Source organism: Acyrthosiphon pisum, chromosome A3, assembly GCF_005508785.2.
Source record: "Acyrthosiphon pisum isolate AL4f chromosome A3, pea_aphid_22Mar2018_4r6ur, whole genome shotgun sequence".
Lineage (NCBI taxonomy): Eukaryota > Metazoa > Arthropoda > Insecta > Hemiptera > Aphididae > Acyrthosiphon > Acyrthosiphon pisum.
The window spans coordinates 15,492,749-15,517,586 of NC_042496.1; the positions used below are offsets into that span (position 1 = coordinate 15,492,749).

Below are 24,838 nucleotides of genomic sequence, written 5' to 3' on the forward strand. Positions count from 1 at the left end.
CAACTTCGGGCGCGTGCGGAACACCGCCTTCAAATCAAGTTCCGGTTTTTCTTAATTTTTTTTCTCTTTTAATATTAATAATTGAACTCAAATAAAAAAAAATTGTATAGATACATATTATTAGAATTATTATACTCATATAAATATATATATTATGAATAATATGCGCCATCGTCGTGCGACCGGCACCCCGAGGCTCGTATGGCAAGGTTGTAATTTCGACCGATGGACGTTTTATTAAAGTGGAAAAACAAAATTTTAAAAAAAAACGCACATACACAGCCGTCACGCCGGAGGCCACACGCGTCTAAAGTGTCTTTAAAGCGATTGATATGGTGCCGGTCTTGTGCAAGATTCAAATACAGGTCAGAAACTCAGAACTATACGAACGCTGCAGGAGAGCATTGAAAACGTTCATATATTATTCTAGGGATAAATGTAGATCAAAGATTAAGAATAATAAATTAAGTACGCTGTACACACGCTTTGACGCTTTATCATAAGTTCATACATTAATTATGATATTTAAAAGACACCCATATAATAAAGGTACAGCTGATTTAACACGATGATGACGTATATGGGTTCTTTCCCTGCAGTAATTATTGTGATCCACGCGGGCCCGCACAGCAATGATTATTTATTGTGTTGATATATTTATAATATATTATATGCGTACATAGGTAGGTAGTGGTACTTTAGTACTTGCCACTTGGGCAGATAGTTTACCACGTGCATTAGTTATATATTATACCAGTTTATATATCTACTTCACGATACCGTGCAGAGAAGTGTAGAACTACGTCATGCTAGAACGGTTATCGTTTAGTACCTATACAATATACCTACATATTATAATATTATGCATATAATATTATTACGAGGACTTTGTAAATGTAACTCTTAAGTCCTGCAAACGCTATCGAATGGGTACTGAATCTATTACTATTGTGTACTATGTGTTACCTGTACTTTAACATAATAATAATATTGTCTTTACTGTTTAACTCTAAAGCATCTACCATACCTAAGTTTAATATTACGTTTTTATAGCCTATATTGTCAATAGCTTATTGTTAGGCCATATGAACAAGTAAAATAAATACTTATTACCGACTGACTAATTAACAATAATAACAAATAAAATGTATTACTTGATATGATTTTATGAATTCTGAAATTGTACTTATACAGGGCGGGGGGGGGGGGGGTCCAGCCCGAGAACCTTTTGCACGTTACGCCAGTTGATTTGTAAATTTGTTAATAATTGTCTGAGTGCAGTTTACAAATAGTCATTTTGTCGATTTCTCCGAGTCATCGACATTCGAGCCTTATAATTATATTATATAGTCTATATAGATAAATCACGGCGTGACGAGGGTTTCAACCATGATTATACATCAGTGTAGGACGCATATGTATATCGCAAAAAAATATATTTTATTAGGCGATTTGTTGAAGTCAAGTCGTGTAGTTGTGTTGCGTAAAACGTTTTTCGCTCATCGATGAATTTATTATCTTGTCCGAGTTGTGACGACCTCCCTGCACCAACGCCACACTAATAATATTATAACAATCCATTACGACAAACGTCTAAGAATGTAACAGAACAATGAGTTTATGACTTGTATTGTAATTCCCATTTAATACTATACTAAAAACCACACACACACACAAACACGTGACATAATTAGTGTATTATTTCATTGCATTCGTAGTTATACAAGGTATATAATATTTGTAATTACCCTTCTAAAAAATAAAAATAAATTTACATTACATAATAAACCTTTGTTGTCAATTTGTGAAGAACATATATGTCACCTGTCCGAGTTATGTGCATATTTCGATTGTCTATGTTCATTCTTGGAAGACGGAAGTACATAAAATAGAAAATATCATGTCACAATTTTCACTTTCATTTTTTTTTTTAGATAGTTATCGTGAGCATTTCTCGATCGCACCAAAAAATGATTTCCTACTTAATAATCTTTCTGTTTTATCTTATAATGAAGATATAACGCAATGCACCAAGGAAATATCAATTAAAACAATGAAACTATGAGTTACCAAATTACTATTACCAAACTTAATTCTTAATTTTAATTGCTTTCTTTTGACTTTTTTATAACTATATAATTTAATTAGTACTAAGTCTTTTAATTTGTTCTATGACTATTATTCTAGTTTATACTATTGTAATTTATATATTTTACCTATTTATTATTTTGTGCTTGCCGGAGCCATATGCTAATATAATATAATATATGCACCGTCAAACGAAACATAGATTTTTTTAAAAATATTTTGTGAGACAATCTTAAGTATCAAATTATTTAAGTCTTATTCGCACGCTGACATATTTTCCGCAACGTGTTGTCATGAAAGTCATCACTACAACACAGGAAAAACTAAAAAAAAACTACTCGATGATTAATATATTTTAAGTATTTACAATTATTATTTCTTTTTTGAATTACCATAAAAAAACTAAAAATAATTGTGAAAAAAATTGAAAATTGAAATTGTCCGTGAAGCTTAAAACGAGTCAAAATATTTTCAAAATGTTATGGCGGGTAAAAAATAAGAATATAAAGATTCAGAAAAATTTTCATGTATCTAATATCTATACAGTTATTTGTTTTTAAATTACAACAAAATAAGAAAATGGCTACATAAGTGAAATCATGTGAATATTAAATGTTGTAAAAATATTCTTAACTTCAAGCGCTCATAAAAATTAAATTTGACATTCTTGTAGACATTTTTTTTTTTTTTTTGATAAAAGCAGAAAAACTTAAGAGGATTCTTGTATTAAATTTTTAAATCTTAGATTTTAAAAGAAAAGATTTTATGAATTTCAAAAACAAAATAGTTTGCAAATTATCATGATTTAGTTATAACGTATATACTTTTAAAAAAAATTGTGACTGGATTTTAATATTTTTCAAATGTCAAAATAACAATATATTAAGAGCCTTGTATTAAATTTTCAATTATTTTTTCCCAACAAATAAAATATTACTGACATTTATAGAAAAGAAGACTAAAAAAATTGGAAACTGAAAATGTCCGTAAACAGTTCAAAACAAATAAAAATATTTTGAAAATGCATGTATATATGGTCATTTGTTTTAGAGTTACACTAATAACCAAAAACGATTTCGCGTAAAAATTCCCGGTTTTTCTTAATTTTTATTTTGTTTTTCCCAGCGCTTTTAAAAATTACCGCGAATCTTAAATTTTGATCTCCCTAATCCACCAACTAGATTCACTTTCCCGTCGAACCAGACTCTGAAGTTGAAAATCAAAGCATTATTTCGACTACTTATCGTGTACACAGACACAAAAAAAATAAAAAAAAAAAAAAATTCATAAAAATGAAAAAAACACATCATTGTAAATCACACCGCCCAGAATCTAAAACAAAATCGATTTAGTTGAAAACTAGTTTTGGGCAAAAATGTCATCTTTCCAGATGAATTCAGTTTCTCCCAGTAACCCATTAAAATAATTACTTGGAATTTTGCAAAATCTTACATGCAGCCCACTTATGAGTTATTACCACCCAAGTCCCAAAGTATCAACTTTAAAACAACAACATTTTCTACTTAAAACTACCATATATAATGACATTTGAAGGACATTTTCTGCTCCAAAAAGTGGGGTCAACCACAAAAAAATAGATATAGGTAAGATATACTTTATTGTTAAACCATTAAATGCTTTAAATTGTATAAGTAAATTGGCAATTTTCGATATTTCCTAGGGATATTAAAAACAAATTATTTCATAACATGTTGTTTTGACTTTAAATAATACACCAAAAACAGAAATATATTACTTAGTTTTGAAATTTAAATCTGAATATAAATTATATCAATTCATTTAAAATGTGCAGGTACCTATATGTATTTATTACTTATTTAAGATACCAGAATAAAAAAAAAAGGTCATATCTCAATAATACAAAAATGAGTAGGTAACATATCATTTCAAATTTCAATAGTTAAAAATGATCAGACTCGTCACTCGTATATAAGGAAATTCAACTATTATATATACCGTTAGCGTAGTTGTAATTTATTATAGGTACTATATAGGTACTACTATCAGTATAATAATATCTATACGCTACGAAACTAAATTACAGTCTAGTGTCTATGTATATATACAAATCTTGATGTGTAACCGCGTATTTCAATACATATTATTATGCATAGATTTTAATTTGGAGAAGAAGTTTTTTCAAACAATAACACTGGATTAACACAGTAATAATCATAATACAATTATGTAAATCGTCGTTGGACATCATAAAATTATAGGTGCGTGTGTTATATATCATATCATTATAGGTTATGCAACTCGTGGTCTGCATTTTCTTTTACCGGACTTAAAAGTTTTGAAAACAAGCAACCTCCGCAGGTACGTTATACTTGCACACCTCTGTAATATATATTGACTATATGACGACCTGTATATACGTAGAACGTTTTGATTTTCCAAAATATTTAAATGTTTCGCACTTTAGCATAATTTTTAGTTTCCTAGAAATTTAGACTTACCTAGGTAGGTAGTAGGTATATACAATATACATATTACATATACAATTATTATAATGAGCAACAGGGATTCGACACTGTGCACTGGGAAATGACGACGAAATCGGTGGTGACCGCGAAGATAAGGAGAGGCCAACAGACGTAAAGAAGAGAAGGAAATAATAAAAGAAAAAACCAGTCTGTGTCAGTATATAATATACTCTACGTCTGTGGGCGTTCGGTTAACGCATTCCCACGGTCCGTCCCCGACAGGAGAGATAATGCCGCCCGCCACTGCCGCTGAGGATTGTAAATAATTTTCGTCTCCGCTCTCGGACCTTGTTATGCACACGTATATAATGTATATATTATTATATATGTATATGTGCCACCACACACAAGCCCGCGCCCGTATAGTTGTTGTTGTACGCTGATATTTCGTATAATATGTGTGTTTTGTATTCGCAAATAATTATTATTTAATTATATTTTCGCTATTTTTGGTTTTCCAAAATATTAATATTGCAACTGGTTTTCAGCTTAGGAAAAAAATCTCTCGAAATAAACTTAATTTCCTACACACCTCTTCCCCCGCATGTATACCTAAATCTTGTATGATGCGATTGCGCGTATAATACATATTAGGTATTATACTACATTTAGTCGTGCCATTACTTCATTCCTCCGGCACCGGAAAAAACGAAAGGGAAAAAAAACGACATCTCAGAGTGAAGTGGTGGTTGAGTTCGTGCGTGTGGAACATATTCAATTTAATATCTATTAATGCATTTATATTTACTACTTTTTAATAAATCTGAAAAATCTAAAAAAAGACATAAATTTATGCTATTATGTATTTGTGAAACACTGAGACTAATACATATTATTATAGATACCAATATAAATTATAATGTTAAACTATGCATTATTTCGATTCTGAACGATGGGAGAGAGACGGGGAGTGATTTAACGATATAATAAAGTTGCATTCCAGTCATAATATATCACAAACCCTGCGGTGATTAGATAATATATTATTTTACTATTTTATAAATTTATAAATTCTCAATAATTATTGCTACAATACAACTCGTTTGATGAAAAACTGCAATGCGATTATTGTTGTTACTTTTTAATCTTCAAGGTAGATGTATACAACCTAATCATTTTTCTCAATGCAATCGGTATTGTGAAATTTTACAGTAAGTTTTAAAACTATAATTGCGGTGATCACGGAGAAACGGCGGAACAACCGGAACGATTTTTTCTATCCACAGACAATAATCAATAATGTAGTGTAACCCTGGCTGTGCATAGTATTATGAATTATAGTGCCCACCGACGATAGTATAGTCTATAACTAGTATAGACAGTAGTATACCACTATAGTGGTAGCAAACTAACAAAAACACAAGCGTACACATACCACGCACAATATAGGTACTTTTCTAGTAATACATCATCGTATATACGATTGTCAATTCGCATTTAACGGTTAAAGTGTTTACCATGTCTGTGGTACATTAAAAACGTATAAAATTCTGAATGAATCTCTGCACGATTGTCGACGGCGTGAATTAGCTTGATCATCAATCCTGACAATCTCGCTACGTCTTTAGTTTGTCTGTGTGTGTAGTACACTGCAGTACGTCGTGCAGTATAGTAATAATAATTAGTGCTGTCCATTATTCCAACTCGGAAAAAAATCGATTAGAATATATAAAAAAATAAATAAACAACACGCGGAACGAAAAAACGGACAGAACGAAAAGGTAAACAAATAAATCTGACGACTGACGCAATTAGTCGGGTTCTTGTTGCAGCTGCACTGAGCACGTCTGGAAAATATCTGCTGGGTATATTATATTATTATTATTATTATTATTATTATTATTAAATTATATACGTCACTCGCGTAACCTACATTTTATGTACAATATATAATGAATGCACATAATATATAATATTATATGTTATTATCATAAACTCGCGTATAAAATATACAATAATAATAATGTGAGCATATATATATGTTAAACACACGTGCTAAACCAGTCTCGTCTCCCTCTCTCCTTTTCCGCCAAGAGCGCATACATGATATAATACACCTATATATTATAAGGACACGCACGGATTGTGTTGACTTACCGCGGCGTATAGAGTAGAAATAAGAATAAAATACGAAGGAAAACGACGAGTCGTATCAGTGACTAAAATATATTATAATAAGAATATCAATAATATATTATTATATACCGACGCGAGTACGCGATTAGCCGAATAGCTCATATTATAGGACACAAGACACAATAGAAAGGACTTGCTTTTTTATTAGATTTTTTTATCTCATTTCTTATTAAGGTCATAATGGTCGGTTATTATTATATCAACTGCAGTGTAGTACTGTATTGTCATTATATTATATTATTTTATCATTATTATATTGTTGTATGTTATAAATTTATAATGGGTACATGCATACACTCATTTACAATACGTATGTAAGTATTACTGTATTAGAGTATATTAGTGTGGCTTACGAAATACGAATAATATAATATAATATGTCGTATGTGTATACTGTATAGGACGTGTATAGCAGAGTATAATTATAGTGTATAATCTTACAATATTTACAGCAGTATACATGTCGCGGTTCCCCTTCCCATATAAACATATGGGAAAAAAATATATTTTACATGGATCATAAAAGAACACCGACCCTTATTAAAAATATGCGTTTCTAGTTTTACAATTAAAAAAATACAAGACGATTCGAGACCTCCAGTATGACGTGAACGTTTGGTTTTATTAATTTAATATATAGTTGAATAGTTATTGTTTTGGTGGTATTATTTGGTATAGGTAGGTATATCATATACGTAGTATATCGGACAGGTCGCCTTATAATAAAATGCAATCCGTACGACCGTACTCCGTAATAAATAATATTTTTTGAACGATTTTAAAACGACATTACGTTATGTGTGTTTGTCAATGAAATAACAATTTACTTTTATACTCGTTAAGAAATACAACACAATACGTATTGCCATGTTTTATTGACGTATTAAATTTGTTTTGACATTTAGCAGAAAGTGTAACCTTCGAATAAAAATACTGAGGTTTCAGCAATTTATGTGGTAAAATAACCGATAAAAACATGCCATATTCATAAATTAATGAACATAATTTTTACATTCTATTTAATATACTTTTAAAAAATAATAATTTTCGAGTAGCCATAAAAGTGTACGATTTATACGAACTAATGTTAAACCTTTAAATATTGTATTGTTGAAATCCCAATAGTTCTTATGATAGAAGAATCGAGAATTATACTAGTAAAAAACATGGTAAAACATAAGAATAATTTTTAATTGTATTTCTAGTACCCCACACTATATATAATAATATACTACTACAGTTAAATGGCAAAAATGCTAAGTTAACTATATGTATAGCAATAGCCTGTAAAGATAAGTACGGTAAATATACAAAATATTGTGTGTGTATAGTTTAATGACTCGTTTATTGTTCATCGATCAATATTTTAATTTTTCTTTATTATTATTACTTTCCAAATACATAACCCCAAGTCATGTTGCGTTGTATTATTAAAAACCCAATCAATATGATATATTTATATATATACATATAGATGCAAAAATAAGTAATAGAATATTAGAGTTGCATACATTTTATGATAAAAAATTAAAAAAAAATACTTAACGAATTGTACCTACTTACCTATAACCTATGCACACAATATTATGTTTAATCAAAATTAAATAGGTAGGTATCGACGTTATTATATTATAATATCGTCATCATAATATTTTATTATTAAATAGGTATTTAAATCTATGTTTATTTGTACATAATCATATAATAAAGTGTCACAATACAATAAACGAAAGTTGAACTATTGAATTACATTATAACATATTGTGTAGGTATAATGTATATTATGTATTATATATATAGTATAAAGGAGGTGATATATTTAATGCAAGACATTCGCAGTTCATAATAATTAATAAGTGTTTTTTGCGTTAAATAGATCATATTAATGTATTGTTGTAGACTCATAGTAAATATTGTCTTACCGAAGAAAAGGGAAAGAAACTTTCGATTCATATAATAAGGTATTCATTATAATATACTTGTAGGATAATTTTTGAAAAAAAAAATGTTTGATAATTTAAAATCATACTAAGTGTAAACATTTAAATATTAGTTTTTTGTGGCCTATTATAGATATATTGCCAAATAAGATTGAAATACATTTCAAGACACTACGAAAAAAATATTAAAAGTGTATAGTGCATATTTTGTGATTTTTTGTAGTTTTAAGGGCTAATATAAGGGCATAATAATTTGTCTATTATGTATTTGGTTTGCAGATATGTGACAGATTGTAAAAATTAGATATAATAATAATAATAATAATAATAATAATATTATTATTATAATGACAAGAAAATCTTCATTCAAGAAAAAAGGTTTAAAGCTATTTGTTATTATTTGTTATAGAAATTATGTTTTATATACTTAAAAATAAATGTATTTATTATAACATCTACGTAATTTTAAGAGTGTAACAATAAAGGCACATTAAATTAATTTAATTGTTTAAAGTTTTATGAAATATTTGTTTATAAAAAAATCCGTTCATTTTTTATAGCATATTTGTAATTTTTAAGCACGTAAATGGTAAATACATGAATATTTAGTACTTTTTAAAATCATTAAGTTTTAAGTATTTTAAGTTTAGCTGAGCAGAGTTGACCAAAAATGTTCTGGTAATCCTGTCACTCCACAGTCCACTCCAATCATCAATACTTGAATTACTTATAAGTTATAAATTATAAGTACTATTATAACTAATTGACTGCTCATTAAAATTTTGATTTCTATAATCAAAATAAGCAGGAAAACATTTTACTCAAGAATATGAAATTCAAAATGTATGATTTCATTCTAAAAAGCTATAAATTTGAAAAATAGTTAATATTTTTTAAAATAATAATGAGTGTCATCCTTAAGTTTAAAAATCACTCTGTACGCGTGTAGGCAGGTAACCTATCTGTGCAATATTCATGTATTGTTACAAACAATATTTTGAATGCACCATTAAAAAAAGCATTAGAAAGTGAAGGTATAATATAAAAATAAACAGACGTGCAAAAAACGCTTAGTCTTTGAATACAGACGTTAAAGATTTCAAAACATTTTTCTTTCGTCCAAACATTTAACTGTTTTAATAATCTTCAGCCTCAAAAATACGAAATATTGTACGCTGAATGTAACTAATGCCAAATATCATATTATTATAGATGCTACTGTGATACAATTATCTTTTGCACGAGATATTATTTTAATCTGAAGATGATGTATTTTTTTATTACCAAACTTAAGTACTTGACATCATTATAAATATTGTACATCATACAGGATGATTACTTTAACTAAAGTAATAACTGTTAACATCTCGAAAAGTATTAAATTTTTTGAAAATATTTTTTCACATTTAAAGTTTTGACGAGCAGTGTATAGTGGACCATAATTTTTCGGAGGTGTCATGCTCTACTTAATTTTAGATTCTAAGTGAAACGATGAATGTATTGATTTTACAATGATGTGTGTTTTTATTTTTATTTTTTTATTTTTGTGTATGTCATCACCTTTTAGGACAGTAAAAATGCTTAGATTTTCTTCAACAGTATCTTTTCTGATAGGAAAGTGAATTCAGTAGTAGTTTTCAAAAGCGCTGTGAAAAATTAAGGAAAAATGGGAATTTTTACACTAAATCTGTTTTCGAAAAAATTGATTTTGGTTTTTGGTGCAACTCTTAAACAAATAACCGTAGGTACATGACATTTTGATTGAATGTTTATATTAGCATTTTCTATACTCCATAACATTTTCCAAATATTTTGACTTATTTTGAGTTCTTTACTGACATTTTCAGTTTCCATTTTTTTTAGTTATTTTTTCTATAAATATCGATGAAATCTTAATTATTGGTTAAAAAAGCTTGAAAATTTAATAAAAGGCTCCTATTATATTGTTTCAAAGGCAGATGAAAAAAATTAAAAATCGATAATCACAATTTTTATAAGCACTTAAAGTTCAAATATTGACAAAATACCTACGTAAAAATGACGAAAATTTGCAAATTATTTTGAGTTAAAAATTCATAAAAATTTTTCTTTTTAAATCTAAAATTTGAAAATGTAGTACAAGATCATTCATAAGTTCGTCTATCTTTATCAAAAAAAAAATATCTTCAAACAAATCAAATTAAATTTTTATGAGCGTTTGAATTTCATATTTTTACCAAAGGTTGGATATTAACTTCCACGTAGCGGATTTTGTTATTTCGTTGTAATTTCAAAAACCGAATAACTGTAGATACATGAAAATTTCACTGAATGTTCATATTTTCATTTTCTATACACAATAAAATTTTGAAAATAATTTGACTCTTTTTTGAAGCTGTTTACGGTCATTGTCAGTTTTCAATTTTTTTTAGTTTTTTTTTCTATAAATATCAATAAAAATTTATTTGTTGGGTAAAAAAGCATGAAAATGTAATGCAAGGCTCCTGATATATTGTTACAATAGCAGTTGAAAAATATTGAAAATACATAGGCACTATTTTTTTTATAAGCATTTAAAGTTCGAATTTTGGCAAAATATATCAAATTTAAAATATAATAATTATTTTTAGTTAAAAATGTATAAAATGTTCAACTTTTATAGCTAAGGATTAAAAATTTAAAACAAGGTTCCACGAAAATAGGTTATATATAAATTAGTAATTACTTTATTCACAATAATATCATCAAATATACTCAGTAATATCATAGGCTGACTGACCGTTTTCGCTCAGAATCGTTTTTCTAATACAATGACATATCACTGAATTTAAATTTAACACCATCCATTATAGTGACCCACTTGTAACCTACTGTACAGCAGAGCGACATCCACTTACCCACCTTTTTTATTTATATAAATGTTATTACTTTTAAAAAAATATTCAGCTTCGAAATAGTATGAAATAACAATATGTTATCATTTAAAAAGTAAAAACTTTAACAATAGTAACGATGAAAATATTTAAAAAATGTTGTTTTGTAATGAATTTAAAGTACACAAAAAATACGTTTTGAGTTATGGGTGTTTACTGTTAAAATAATCACCCAGTATATTATACACATTACACACTGTCGTCGTTGCTATAAATGGTGGTCACATTTAATAATAAGATGAATTTACAAGGTGAAATCGATTAAAATCCTACTATACGGATACAAGTCTCATACATATATTTATGTGCGTTACATGCCGTTAATAAATCGAACTTCAAAACTCTATAAATCGAAATATTCTCAGACAATACCTACATATTTTTAAACGGAAAACGAGTATTTTATGTTTCTATAATGGACGGCGAATGGCAATAATTACCGACAGACATGTTTTTCCATCATTAACAATATATTTGTACCAAGTACCTACATTTAATTTTTAGTATGTATAATTAAGAATGACGACATATAATTTTGGCAAACTTATCCGGTGATAGTTATGGTATAAAATACGCGTGCGTAGGCACACGTAATTATATATTAATTGTTTGGAACCATATAATGTACATACCTATTGTACAAAAATACTCAATTATCTGATATTTTTATCGATCCGTTAGAACACGCAGATAGGTACACAAATAGTACCCCGAAGTCCAGACTAATTAAATTTATATGATCCATATTTCTTTGGTGATCGAAATAATTAAATATAATTATTTTCATGGTTCCTATATTTCATCTATATATTATATCGATTGAGTACACTTAAATTTGAAATCTAAAATCTAAATAAAGTCAATGCAAAGATATCTGATAAACTGCAACGACGATTTGATTAAGAATTATCGAAGTATACTTATAGTATATTCATAGTATTATTGTCAACAAAAGATGACTTTTTGTTTGTGGGGATAGATGTCGAGCCATTAAACACAATGTTAATAATTAACACATTCAATATAAAAAAAAAATTATTTCCAATCTTTTTTTTAAATAAAATAATGTATTGGGTTAAGTAAATTATACATTTTCTGTATTGGGTAGCGGGCTTTTAAATATATTTGTTTAGACTTTAGAGTAATATCTTGTCCAATAGTTATAATTTGAACTAACGTGACCACTGTAAACAACTCACACTGCGTATCTTATTTTGATTTTATGTATTTTTAAATAGTTGTTAAAATATTTTTTGAACGTATTATTAAATTATTTCGATTTTCGGTTTACAATAAAGGGCCATTGATGACAGTCAAATCGACTGTGAAATATTATGTTTACTTTTATATTGTTTACGTTTATCAAACCCCAGACACGAAAATATATTATATACTGCGGTGTCGTTTTCGTTTCAGGTCTTTTCTAACACGACATGACATCTTGACGTCGTCTTGTCGTTTCAACCCAACGTAATATTTTAAAGGGAGAAAAGGGTTCCGACGATACAAAATCGTATAAACCTTTTTATAAATATGCGGTATGTATACAGACACTGTCTGCAGTATCAGAAGACCGATGCAGACAGAAAAACATTATAATAATATAAAATGTGTGTTTACCTTGGATAAGGAAGAAGTGATGTGCGGCGGGGTGGGCGCTGGCGTGGGTTGTTGGCTCCCTCGACCACTGCTAGGCGACGGTGGTGGCGCCGAGTCAGGCGATGAGTCCTCCGAGAAAAGGGTCTCGTTGCCGCTATCCATGTTCAATACTCATAACCTGCAGCGGTTCTGGAATGTAACGAAAACAGAATTTTTTTTTAATTCATTTCAAGTTATAGGTACCTACGTGTAGTTTGGGTATACAATGTGGTCCTGCAGTAGGTACAATATAAAATATTTTGTATGCCGCGTTTCTTTTTTGTATAAAATTATTGTATGAACTTGATATAATAATATGTATGCATATGTCCATTATACCCGTATGTTTAGTATACACATATATATATATATTATGATAATGATTATAGCATATATAGTATAGGAACGATGTAGATAGGTATTTACGACACGTCGCGTTGGCTACAGTGGCTATGGAATAAAAAAAACCGGCAGCGTAATGACTAAATGCGTACAATAATTGATGGGTACATGTGGAAAATTTGAATATTTTCGTTTATGGAGAATTCACGTTTGCCTTAAAACACTATTATGCCGCCTATCCTTCGATTGCCTACCGCCGCGGTCGTCGCCGTGATGCATTTTTTACCAAAAGTGTGTTATTGTCCGTCGCCGCAAGAATTCCTCGTATTCGTATAAGACATACCACATACCTAGTATATTATAGTTGATAATATATTAGTTAAGTAGGTATAGTACTATAGTCTATATGGCGTGGAATGTCGTGTGATATAGGTACGTTACCAAAGGAGTGACATATATTAATATTGTATTATAATATCATTATCCTCTTATTTGGACTTTTGATGTAGTTACAAATCGTATAGAGACTTCAACGCACCATCTGATAAAAAAAATCCTGAGAGAATTATTATAGCGATCAGACTGCTTGCAAAAAGGTCCAGATGTTCAGATTATTTAAAGATCGATGAATAATTAACAAAAATCAGCTGTTGAATAATTAAGCAAATTCATTATTTATATAAGGAGTTGCAATTATTGAGTTTTTTAAGTAAAAAATGATACATTTGTAATTTCTGTATCGATTTTTCGTAAGTATAAATTAATAGTTTATATTATAAATTATAATATTTCTATTTAAATTTTGCTTTGTTTGTATATATATATAAGAACTATTACACACAGTCAGACGTCAGCACGAGTCACCGAAGATAGCACGAATCTATTATTAAAATTATTAGCTGCAATCTAATCATAAAATTATAATATTATACGCACGATTTATTGCTAATTGAAACAAATTATAGATACACTTTACTTCCCAAATAAATTATAATGTGTTATCAAGATATCGGCTAGAAAAAAGTGATATAAAATCTAGACTTGAGTATAAAACAATGAACAAAAATTTGAATATTTGATGACAAAACATAGTGGTTTAAAATAAGGGTACGGTATACCCACGGAGCCCCGCAACTATGGCAATTAGCTATTGTAGGGTGACGGTTGGAAGGGTTTGAATGGTATGGTTGGTACGGTTAGTTGGCAACACGTGTATGTGTGGTAAGGTTTTTGCCACTATGGACCCGGGTGGTCACCCATTCGGGAACTAGTAGCAGCAGCCGTTACTTACTCTCAATCACGTTGTGTGATTGATTTCAGCCACTGCGCCGCGATGAGCCAAAAGAGTATTATACGATAAATAAAATTATACATAAATATTACATACCTATGTACCTGATAATGTAATAGCTGCAGTAGGCAGTGGTTACTGCAGTACCTATAATAATATATTATATTATTATATTTATATGTATACGGTAAAAAGATCGGTGGTTACAAGGTATAGGTGCACACACACGTTGAGATGGACATTATGTGGATCGATTGGAACGCATTTTCCCCGAGGCCGATAAGGTGAGAGGAGATATTAAATTATGATTAATTCGATTCCACGCCATTGTACGTATAAGGCGCGCGCGCAAGTTGATGGACGTATATATATAATATCGCTCTGGAACCGTTAGAATTATTAAATTATTTTTTTCGGATATATCGTTCAACGAGTTAAAATCCACGTTGTTTCGTTTGAGGTATATTTAATAATAATAATAACAACAACGCGCATATTACCTATATAGGTGCACTATATACAAACACACATACACGAATACTCGATACACTGTAGTACTGCACCATGTGTTTTTGTTTGCGCATATATTTTGCCGAGAAAGCGGATCGTCGTCGTTGTTTTATATACCCATAGTCTGTATATTGTAATATATAATAAATATACTATAATATAATATACCACAGTACCACACGCGAGGTATAACCACGTACTGTTATAATAATATGGGTACGACATATACATATAATATATACTGCAACTACGTATTGTGCGCACATATTACGCTCGCAGCGGTCCATGTATATATATATATATATATATATATATATATATTATGTATAATAATGATTTAAATGGATAGGTAGGCGAAAAGAATTCTACGACGTCAATAATCGTTTTCTTTCTTTATTTATTTGTTTCCCGTCCCATTATATTACCACTGGGCACGCAGAAATGACGTTTTCATTAGTGACAATAACTATTATAGGTAAAGGTATGTATTATACACAATATAGATATGATATATTCATTTTTCGTACAAATAGATAACAGTTTTTTTCTATATTTTTTTCTATAACGGGTCGAACACGCGTGCGGTCCATATATGATTTTATTGTACGCTGCATAAACCTAATATACACTTTTACTGCCATGTATTTCATTTTGCCATCATAACTTTTCTACAATAAGTCATCTATATAATATACAATGTATGTTTCTCCATTCATCACTGGAAGTCACACTGTCACAGTCACTACTTAACCTCCATCATCATCGGAGATTCAGAGCCTGCACATGTAAAATAGAAAATAAATAGAAGATCGCCGACGAAATGTGATCCGAACTTCCGAGCACTGTGACAGAAATTATATATTATTAAAATATAGATTATATTATGCGGTTATATAATATGTTTAAGCATGATATGCTATGTACCTACATTAAATTCTAGTTTTTCCATCAGTCGTCACTGACGATAGAAAAAAAATAGAAGTTCCAATATCCAAAATAAGTATTATTATTTGTTAAGTATATGTCTAAATGTCTTATTGGTATAAAAAACAGTACATGTGTACCTCTATATACATGCATATTATATAAAATACGTGCTTCATATTATTATTATTTTAGTGCCATACAGACCATTGAGGCCTATTGCGCACTTCCATAAAAATTAACCATCTATCCTGGTTCATTACATGATCCATTTATATTTACTCGTCGATATTTGAGATATCCTTCACCCTGTCTAACCTGCACCGCTACCAAGGTCTTCCTCTTGTTCGTTTTCTTGTTGGATTTCTGATCAGGAAATTTCATATAAGACTTTCTTCAGCCAACCAAACGTAGCCACCAGTGGCTCAGCACACTCCAACCATTTTCTTTTACGAACAGTCTAATATTTGGATTGCTGTACAACCTTTCTAGATCATCATCGTCGTCATCATTCGTCTCTCCCAATTTGATTTCGAACAGGTCCGTGCATTTTCCGTAAAACTTCTATTTCGAAGGTAAGTAATTTCAATTCTTCTTCGCGTGTAGTGATCCATGTTTTACATGCATATTGTATACATTACTATCAATAGCAAGTACCTTAACTGTAGTTTCTCTTTTTTAGCTTTGGACAGTAGCTTAGATGAGCTGACTCGGCTGAGTATCGTGTTCATGATCAAATATGATTTGTTTTCAGTACTTATTCTTAACTGAATTTCATAGCTCGTGTTTTTTTGTGCCTATATGTTGACTCCTAGGAATTTAAAACTCAACCACTTGCTCAAATAAGTAGAGGCCTACCATTTTATACCTCGTATATTATTTTACCAATGAATAACCGTATTAATATACTTGTAAAAATTTTATATTTTAAATTTACTATCTTAAACATTACAGAGTAATAAGTATAACTATATATTATATATTATTATACATATATAATTATCTAGGCATATCATATTTAATGATGTAGTATTAGTAGTAATATATATTAAGTATTATTGAGTACTGAGTCTTTAACGTATACTACGTAGTTGTACAATACACGGTGTATTATATAGACCATTAGAATATCATCATAAACGAGAAAAAGTATAGGTAGGTACCTATAATATACTTTTTATTGTATTCCCTCAACTATAATTACGCGCTTAATTTTTAAGAGTGTAGAACAATGATTATGTTGTCAAGAATAGTTGTCATCAACTTACTATTTGGACATAAAAATATTTAAAAATAATGTTTTGGGGATTTTAGATCATAAAACAGATATTAAAGGACACGAGAACACAGCTCGTATTTAAGTTGGTACATTACTGTCACGTTAATGTTAGAAAATGTGTTAGTCTCGCACATGCCGCATATATGCTATGTATACCTCTATAGTGTATACTATATATGCTATAATAACAGGTTCGTTAAACATGTGGTTACTCGGTATATACAGTTTAGTGCTCATGAAATGATTTTAAAATTTGAAGGGGACAAGTCTAGGGCCAAAATTACACCGCAAGAGTTTCGACACTCGCGCAGCCACACTTCTACATCGATTAGTGCGTGTGCACATAATATATTATACACATAAATATACGACGCTTCTGTAACACATCCCTAGTTATAGAAGTAGGTATAGAGTGAAGTGTACTCGGTTTTAACGACTTTCCAGACTAATAGACGGCGCGTTTGTACACAATTGCACATATATAATATAACCGGTCTCTTGAGTGGGTATAACCTCTACGCTAATTTCACGGCTAATTTGATGTGACGTCATTTAAATCGTTTTTTTTTTTTTTGGACGTTAAAGTCTCCACTACCACTATATGGCGTGCGGTTACCAGTGTCAAGGTTACCAAAATACTCGTTCAGTCGTTCAGATTTGCCATCATACATTCATACAATCATACGCATGTGTTTATTTTAGTGAGCACCTATTATTATACACAATTTTAAAAGGAAAAACTTTCCAAATGTTTACCGTAACTACTGAAAGTAGAAAACTGATCGGAAGAAAGAAAACAAAATCCACAACCGTTGCGCGTATAATAAACACAATATAATAATCACTGCAACTGACCGTGGTACGTCGTAATCTTCAGAGCAAGTGCGTTAAACACGCAAACCCGTGGTTTATGCATGTTTACCTATATATTGAAATCAGTAGAAAGCGATCATTAAAACCGTAGAATTACGACGAGGAAATATACGAATATTTTTACCAGCAGTATTGCGGATTAATGATAGGAAATTAATATATAAATATAAATAGATATGATAGAAGTTAATGATATAGGTGACAACGAATAACGATGTTATTAATAATTATTATACATATATAATTCTGTCGTACGTAAATTTCCCGTTTTTCATTAACCGGTCGTCTTGGCATAATAATATGTATTATATAGGTATATTTATATATTATAATGTCGTAAAACTTTGGCGTCCGTGATGACTCCTCCGTACCGCACACGTATAGAAGACGATTTACCGTTCAACTCAGATCACAAATATCATAATCGACCGAGCCATCGCCAACGTGTGCTATCGATTTAATGTATTATGTATAATATACACGTGTATATATAAGTACACAGACTTGCTACACACGTTTACCACAGTAGTCGCCGCACACAGAAATGTGTTAAAAATATATACATGTTACATACGGTCGGACGAGTCCTTCGCCAAATCGCTGTACAGTAAACTGTAAAACATTTTAGATCTGCTATTATGACTATATTATATTTACCAACGAATTCTATAGATTATGCAATATATTCATTGTATTCGCCATTCATATACCAGTATTTAATCGTTATTTTATTTTGACCGTGTACTGAATGCCGATTGTAGTTTGTACATTAGTAATATGATGTGTTGTTACTTATTAGTCGTTACTAGTATCATTATTTTTCCTGCATAAACGACATTTGTAAAAAATTTTAAAACAGACCATGTATAACACTATCGCGTACCTATATACCGCATAAAATACATGCGCGCAAAGTGAGCGTGCGCAAAAATCGGAAATCAATAAGACACTATTAATATGTACTCGCCCCGTGACCTGCAGCTGCTCATATTTTATGAATATATGATTCAACAATACACAACCTCAGTGCAATGAGAACGATTGATCCCCTCATCCGTGTTATTATTCTCTCACATAACCGGCAAATCCGTGTGATGTGTGTGAAAAAGAGAATCTGTCTGTGCGAGGGTCGCGAACATCCTCGGTCGTCCCGCGTCTCGAGGATGCGTATTATATTATATACAAAACTGAAATAAAAAACGCGTCGCCGTCGTCGTCCGAAAGGATTTATGTGTTTTCGTTCGAAGCGTCGTTTATACATTATATTATACGATATATTCCACGAGTATTATATATGTATAATATATATATATCGCGTATACCAATCGGGTCTCGTTCCTCTGCTCACACACACACGCACTCGCTCGCTCACCGATTCCGTTTCCAATAGGTCCACCACAGATTCTGTTTCCACACACAAACCAGTTTTTCCGCGCGCTTGCCCGTTGAGACCGCACACATGGCAGCAACCCTGCGGACCGCGCGCGCGCGCATAATAAATATAATTATTAATTTAGGCTGCAGCTGCCGCCAACCGAAAACAACAAATCCGAATTGTAATAAATCGGGCGGCCCACATCGCGGACTGGTAAAAAAAAATCAGAAAAGAATAACAAAACTACATTATATATAAATTCGGCACAGCGAACGTGCGGCCAATTAATAGCTTATTATAATATACGATATACCGACGGCTGACCAGAGGCGCTTTTCTTATTCATAATATTGTTTTTATACAGTTAGATACGGCTATCAAATAGGTACCTATATATTCTATTATATAACGTATATAATATTATATAGGTACATTAAGGTATATACAGGTGCCAAAGTTACCGTTAAAAATTGACACACACGCGGGCATGTCCACATCCACCAGCAGGGTGTGGAAATCCGAAACGCGCACAAATATTATCTTCTCGCTGTGCTTACTTACAATACATATACCATATACGCGCTGCAGTACACATCGCTGCAGTACACATCGCTGCAATGGTCGTGTGAAAATCCGTTCCAGCCGTAGAGAGTGACGTGACATCCTCCATCTTTCATATACCCAAATAGTCCCTTTCATGTAAAAACGATGAGAAAAACACTTAAATATAATAGCAACGACCATTATTCTCCCATCGTCTCATATTTCCCCGGAACGCACAATAAACTATATACCTAAACGGGAAGTATATCTCCTTTGTATTTAATCATTTTTATGTTATGTGTGTGTGTGTGTGTGTGTGTGTGTGAGAGAGAGAGAGAGAGTACATGTCTACAATACCGGATGACTGCGCTTACCGAAGGTCGATCATGCCGCAAGAGGGCTGATAAAGGAGGGTGATAGAGCGCTTATCTGACATATGGTACCAATAGTATATGATTATTCATATGAATGCTAAGAAAAGGGATGCTATATTATTTAATGTAAACTGTGTTCATTTATTAGTTCACACGGTAAACGTCGATGTTACAGAAGTTATAGTTTACTTATTTTCTATGAATTATGTTTATAAAAATTATGATTAGAGCACAAAACTAATTCAATTTATAACAGTTATAAACTACATAATATTATTATTTTCAGTAGAAATAATGGATAGTTGTAAATCGCAAATTTTACATTATGACTCAAATAGAATATTGTTTGGACATTTTTACGTATGGTGCGTGTTTACGTATAAAATTACACGCTGTAATTAAATAAGAAAACACGATAATACGTGCGGTACCTATACGCGTATACGCTGTTCACAAAAACATACATATTATGAATTACACAGACGTAGCTATAATTTAATTTTGAATATGGGAACTCTAACCTCAAGGTAAATTAAATGGTAATTATTATTGTGTAGACCCTTGATTAAGAAAAAAATACGTGGCCAGCACGTAGGTTATCCCATCCGCGCTCAAGCTTACAAATATTTCATACACGATCTCTATTCGACGTCGTAATATGAATTTATAAGGATTTATTCGGGTAGTAAACTCATAACGACGTAATTTATTATATTAAATGTTTATAACCCACCCTTTTTTTTACAAGTACCTAACCTAACCTGTAAAGTAATACAGTATAATATAGATTATAATATTATACTTAGACGTATATCGAAAAAATAAATGTTTATAAAATATTATGTTGGGTATAAAACTATGTGTATAGGCTTATAAATTAATTATTCTTGTTGTTGTAACGCTGGAACATAATATTATACTTTATAACATATAATAATCATCGTAAAAAGTTGTATTAATTAAGACTCTTACGACAATATCAATGTCAGTGAAAGGGTTTACCTATGCATATTTACAATGAAAATATTACTTGTACTATGCGGAGCGCTTTTCAATGTAACATTGTAACGTATTTTTTAACCCCTGACATGATTTAAATTAAATTGCACCGTAATAGTTCGAACTGCACTTCGTGACCGTGACCAATATATATATAATATATATAAATTATATATATATATTATTATTTATTATTATAATAATTTCACCACCGATTTATTGCTTTTAATCTGCTGAACATAACATATGTAAGTATTATTACGACACGAACCATTGTTCGGGTTATTGATGGGATGGGTGGGGTCTGGGGGTATAAATGAAACTAAAAAATATAATAAAACCCGTTCGGTCTGCTCTTTACATTTCCAACGCTGTATTATGTAGAAGAAATGTTATGGGTTCGAGGGTCGTATTAATAATAATACGACCATCGTCGGTCGTTGTCCATATAAAACCTCAAGAGAACACTCGGCGGCAGTCTTTTACATGCGATTCCGTCGCGGTACGTATATTATAATATAATATTCCAACCTTCCGTATTTGGACGTCGTTAAACTGTACACCAACGAGGGAGAACCCTTCCCGGCCATCAAATCTACACGGCGGTTGCCCCTCGTACGATTTACAAGAAAAATAAAAAACCCGAAAATTAAAACGTAGGTACATTAAAAAAAAAAAATACACACAATAAAGAGAATACCGCCACGTAACAGTTCCACGTGCCTACATAATAACGTTATAATTTATAAATAATAATAATAGTAATAACATCGTTCATGATATTGTTATAATAGCCATTAATAGGTAGGTAATAATAATATATGGCAGTATGATAATAAACGCGTGAACGAGAAATTATTAATTAATTGATTATATTATATTACGCATTATAATCTTGTTTTTATAATACATTGACGACACCGGTTCGGAATTGGAAGGTGTGTTCTTTGCCGTGCGCACATCTTCCGATCGTTACACTTACTTGTCCGGGCGTCCTGGTTTATTATATTATATTATATACCAACGATGCAACGTACGCGCTCATGCCTTTACGTTATTACGTTATTTTATTACCTTAGTACACCAAATGCATTTATTATGATATAGTTGGTCCTAGAAACCCGTCTAGTACCCGCTACAAGATCAATGTTTATATGGATGCGGTACGTTGTGGAAAACCGCATATTTAGGAATTGTTTTCAATACATATTTAATGTTGATCTCAGCTTGGGATCCCCCGACGGGACAAAACATCACTGCCGCATAGACTGCGAGCGATATTATAATATTTACCTATATAAATAATTGTTCTTGCATAATATTGCTGCACAATCTGTATTTCATGTGACTTATATACCATCATGTCGATATCGTACAAAAAATTCACGTCTTTACAACACTCAGCGAATTCTTTTTCTCACCGATATAATATTATTTACCTGCAGTAGGCATACATAAATTATTTAAGACGCGTACCTATAACGTCATGCTTGAGATTGGCCTACGTTATTATAACCTTGAACGGTAATTTGAAAACAAACGAATTTGTGGGAATTTGATTAACTTTTAATAATAAGTCCGGCAGCATTTGTACCAATGGATTGTATAATATATATTATTATTATTATTATTATTTAGTACGATGCGGAATATCGCATCCGTCCGTATAATAACTATGTAATGTATACTGTGTTATAATAATATATACACACGAGTACAGTCGTACTGAGTATGGAACTGTTTATTTTTGTTATAAACCACAGGTTTTATTGAACAACAAAATAAATTCTCTTTAAAGTATAATCCAGTATTGTTTGCAGGATTCTTGAAAATAAATTGTCAAGATGTGTAAGTACTTGTAATCTGCATCTTTCATTTTCTGTCTTACATAACTTGTTCTCGATCTTCCTATTCCTGTTTCACTTGGTTCATGCCTTCTAATATGATGTTACAAAGTTCATCGCCGTGCAGCGGAGTCGATTAAGCTATTTTATAATTCGTTGAATCTTTTTTTACCATCTTGGTGAATGGTAATAGATAAAGGGTTGTGGGTAGAGGATGTCAGCATATTTTTTGTATTCCCTTTTTCTGATCTACGTGCAACGTTAGATATTTGCATCCAGCAGATCCCATCTTGTGTTGTTAATATTAGAATGCATTGACCTATCGTCAAACTTAAAGTTAAGAACATTATCTGTGCTTGTAGTTGAGCTTTTTTACCATGATATTTCAGTTTTTATGAGTATTTTTAAATTGTAATATCGCTATTATAACAGTATACTAAAATATATAAAACGAACAGCAGCAGCGCCCCAAACGGATTTTTAGTAGGTACCTGGCACACATATAACATATAGATATTTACGATAATATAATGCAGGGTATATACACTGCCACACGGGACGAGAAAACAAAACAAAACATAAACTCGACTTTTTCCAACACGGACGGGACAATCTAAATTGTTTTTTTAAAAACAGAAACACAATAAAAACCAAACTCTGTGTGTGGACCCGACATAATATATAATATTATAAATTTATACCTATATACATTCTCGGACGGTCGAGTGGACTCGGCAAAGTGCGAGTAACACAATATTATATACGTAGGTATGGGAAAATATATGAGAGTGTATATGTGTTCGCAGCAGGAGAGATGATCGCGCATCCCGAGTGACTGACCGGTTTTAGCACCAGGCCGCAGAAATGCATAATATATAGTAATATATTAATATATAATACAATATAATATTATGAACTTGTACGGCGACCGATCGTATTATAATCGCATTCGCATACACACATATTGTATTATTATAATATATGAACACGAGATAATTCAGTGCCTATATTCCTATTCGCCATGAGTGTTTGCGAGACGCGGCTGCCGGTACGCGGTGGCCAATAATACACACACATATTATATTTATAATATATACGCAGACGGGTCTAAGGTATAAGGTACTGCGCGAACCACTGCGGCATCAGTGGCGATTACAATAATAATAATAATAATACGCGGCTAAGTGAGATGGATGAGGGTCATCATTCGGTCAAGTATATACGTGTGTATATTATTCACATAATATTATATTATTATTATTA

At 31.0% G+C, this 24,838-nt stretch overlaps 1 protein-coding gene across 3 annotated transcripts in view; it reads right to left on the minus strand.

Annotated features, from left to right (window-relative positions):
* LOC100158841 (leucine zipper putative tumor suppressor 2 homolog) overlaps positions 1-24,838 on the minus strand; it is a 51,331-nt gene that overhangs the window by 5,224 nt on the left and 21,269 nt on the right. For 2 of the 3 annotated variants that reach the window (XM_029491755.1, XM_001947966.5), the window contains exon 2: positions 13,204-13,371. In XM_029491755.1, the coding sequence (XP_029347615.1) occupies positions 13,204-13,344 (141 nt within the window). In that variant the 5' untranslated portion in view covers positions 13,345-13,371. Of the gene's footprint in view, positions 1-13,203; positions 13,372-14,950; positions 14,968-24,838 lie in introns of those variants that run through there. The other variant, XM_029491754.1, reaches the window with a different exon arrangement.